At 40.5% G+C, this 3,406-nt stretch overlaps 1 protein-coding gene across 3 annotated transcripts in view; it reads left to right on the top strand.

Moving 5' to 3' along the window:
• LOC121739917 (mediator of RNA polymerase II transcription subunit 15) overlaps window positions 1–2,943 on the top strand; it is a 25,002-nt gene extending 22,059 nt beyond the window's left edge. Inside the window, exons 8-10 of one of the 3 annotated variants that reach the window (XM_042132526.1) lie at window positions 588–769; window positions 1,419–1,613; window positions 2,145–2,943. In XM_042132526.1, coding sequence (XP_041988460.1) covers window positions 588–769; window positions 1,419–1,613; window positions 2,145–2,501 — 734 coding nt within the window. In that variant the 3' untranslated portion in view covers window positions 2,502–2,943. The remainder of the gene's footprint in view (window positions 1–587; window positions 770–1,418; window positions 1,614–2,144) is intronic. The other 2 variants (XM_042132528.1, XM_042132527.1) reach the window with 2 other exon arrangements.
• The last annotated feature ends 463 nt before the right edge of the window (window positions 2,944–3,406 follow it).

The following is a 3,406-nucleotide window of genomic DNA, read 5'->3' on the forward strand; positions in this document are numbered from 1 at the left end:
CATGGACACTCGCAATATTAAAAGCAGGTACAGGTGCAGGTGCATTGCCGGCCATAAAAAGATTATAAGTTAAAAATAACACGTAAGCGAAGAAACAAGCAATGAATAGCTCTATTATTTTGAAGATTCTGATCATGATAATTCTGATAGCTGCATCAGATATGTTACTAAACAAAACATCAAAATCTACTCATCCGCTTAGGAACTGACGTATAGTCTATAGAGTAGCGTTTGAAAACACTTGAAACTTATGACTGAGTCGTAACAATTCTCGAATTTCGTCGCGAGTTTGCCTAATGTACTAAGTCAAAAATTTTCCTGATAACACAGAATAAAATTAAACCGTAAGGTGGAAACAGAAAAATACTTGTTATTCATCTATGAAACTCGTTTAACAAGGTTTTAGGAACGTTTGTCCTAATTTACATAAATAAATGGAGTTTAACTCATTTCTTTCCTCTGTAACACTGTTTCTGTATTCATACCTTTCCTTTAATTTGGTTTGAACCGTTTCAACAAAAAAATAATTAAGGGAATTATACTTAGTAGTGCTTTAGTAATCGTTTGGTATAATATATCGTTTGTAGCGTTAAAATTAGATGACGTGAAGCCCCAACTGACGAAGCAAGAGGACACGAAGCCGAGCCAAGCGGAAATAGCGGCGGCGGCGGCGCAGGCGCAACAGCAGCAGCAGCAGCAGCAACAGCAGCAGCAGCATACGCACCAGCAGCCGATTCAGGTCTGCCAGGTACCTGGACACAACTTTACGGTAAATCCCCAAAGACATCAGCGCATGGATACATCGATGTTCCTAGAGACTTTAGTCAGAAGTTACTAGAGCATGTTCTTCTTACTGGTATTGAAAGTTTTTCAGTTTTGTCAGTTTATTTCTATTCGTTTCTATTGATTGTAGGTTAAAGTTTCTTTTAGGTTCTAAAATTATTAGATCTATATGCATGATCTGCGTTTGACTGCGCATTGCTATATTCGATATTAAAAAAATTATAGACGATTTTGTTTGCGTTGTGATGTCTTGTTAGCAAATTATTAGGAAAACCAAATTTTCAAATTTTTTTACCAATAAGTTCTGGATTAACAAAAATATTCTTACTCCCTTCATCTGTTATCTTACCAGGTAATATTACCCGTTATGATGTTAATATTCATCACGACCTGTGCTCATCGCTTTAGTCTAGTTATTTTCCAAGCCTCTTCGAAACAAGTATTTCCTTTTTTTCCGTGAACCTGGGAGCACAACAATATCCCAGTCAAGTATCGAGCAAAGGCGCCAGTAGGTACCATATTTTTCTCAAAGCCGATCGTGCTTTTATATTTCACCCTCTTATATCTTTGATGTGGGTTAACCCACATCATTTATTACACATTTAGAAGCTTCTAGATGTTCCAAAATATTCCAGAACACGAACCTGGTGCACACGAGTGCGACGACAGCAGCAGTCGCGGCTGCTACAGCCGGTATGGTGGTGTCGTGGTCGTGCGAGCTGTGCGGTCGACTGTTCGCTACCAGGGAGGAGTGGACGGCGCACGCCAAATCACACCTACCCGACACCAAGCTGCTCCAGGATAAGATGCAGCAGGCGACACAGCATCAGGTAAAATGTTTGAAGAATGCTACAGGCTCTTTTTTCTATGAAATAAGGGGGCAAACGAGCAAACGGGTCACCTGATGGAAAGCAACTCCCATGGACACTCGCAGCGTCAGAAGAGCTGCAAGTGCGTTGCCGGCCTTTTAAGAGGGCATAGGGTAATAGGAGAGTGTAGGGAAGGGGAGGGTAGGGAAGGGAACGGGGAAAGGGATTGGGCCTCCGGTAAACTCACTCACTCGGCGAAACACAGCGCAAGCGCTGTTTCACGCCGGTTTTCTGTGAGACCGTGGTATTTCTCCGGTCGAACCGGCCCATTCGTGCCGAAGCATGGCTCTCCCACGTATGAATCTTGGTATATATTTCTCTAGTCTTTAGATATAATATTGTAAGAAAAGTCATTTATTACTATAAGTAAAGTGTCTCAGTTTTAAAATATATTTTCATACAAACCAAAGAGTTATATTTGTAGAAAACTATAACTTGTTGATATAGTAAAACTCTACATTTTGTGTTGTTTTACGAAAGTTTTGTTTGCAGCAGCAGCAGGAGAAAGTGCATCTGACGAATCAGGAAAAACTGCAGCTGCTGCATCACCACAACCAGAACCAGCAGATACTGAACGGGCACGGGTTAGCGACGGCGTCGGTGTCGACTGCCACGGTGGTCAACGAGGGCAGCACGGGCACGTACTTCACGCACGGGCACACGCACTACGCGCCCGAGCGGCAACACACGCACGCTCACCATCTGTGCCTTATGTGCCGGCAGGAGTTCGCCGGTAAAGCGGAGTTCATGTTCCACGTTCGAGGACACTTTGAGGGGAAAGTGAGCGATATAGCGGCAGCGGACGTCCTCGCTCGCTCCCTCGTGGACAACTCCGGACTGTGCACCTGAGCCCCGCCTCAAGCCGCGTACGAAACCTGCGGGAAAATGATGCAAGATGACACCATCATGCTGAAGTTTCAGTGAGCGATTAGTGTAGAAGAAGAGTATTTTTCGAAAAATTAGGCGCTTAACCTACGTACCTTAAAACTGCCTTGTTGGAAAAGGTGTTTTTCTACCAGATGTATCGTCATGTTAATATAGGGCGGATTGATAAATTGAACACAATTCTGCTGTTTAAAAATAGAGAGCTAAAATAAGGTAAAGTTTGCGGAAACAAAACTAAATAGCTTGTTAACTAATAAACTATAAATTGATGCGCTACAAACTCGAGGGGAAAAGGGAAAATTGCTGCAGTTGCGAAACCATGATTGCTTGTGTATTCATATTGTGTGCTTCATATCCAAAAAATTTCGTATCAAACTTCCGAAAATATAAAATAGAATTTTTAAGTAACACGTGATAAAAGATTTAAGTATTTTTAATAGAGCCCAAATTTTTCCCGGCTTACCACAAATAAATTTATTGTTTTTATTTAAGTAAGTATTTGATTTTCCTAATAATGGCTTGCTACACAATGTTGTACAATAATAGTAGATTGTGTTTTTTCTTTGCAGTCGGTGAATGATACATAAACGAGCAGAACAATTCTAGATGTGAATTTAAAGTTATTAAATCAACAAATTAAACTAAAAATAAAGCAAGCATAATTTTTATTACCTAAACATTAGGTTTATAGACAAAATGGCCGATTTTAAACGCTTTTAAATCCTAGGGTATTTCTAAATCGAATCCGTAACTGTTATACCTAAACGCGTGTAAATATTTAAGGTGTCCTCCAAGAGGGTGAAAGGTCCACATAAACTTTGTTTACATTTGTAAAAATCGATAGAATATTGTTAAGTCCCGCTACACTA

The sequence above is a fragment of the Aricia agestis genome, chromosome 2, assembly GCF_905147365.1.
Source record: "Aricia agestis chromosome 2, ilAriAges1.1, whole genome shotgun sequence".
In the NCBI taxonomy this organism is placed as follows: Eukaryota; Metazoa; Arthropoda; class Insecta; order Lepidoptera; family Lycaenidae; genus Aricia; species Aricia agestis.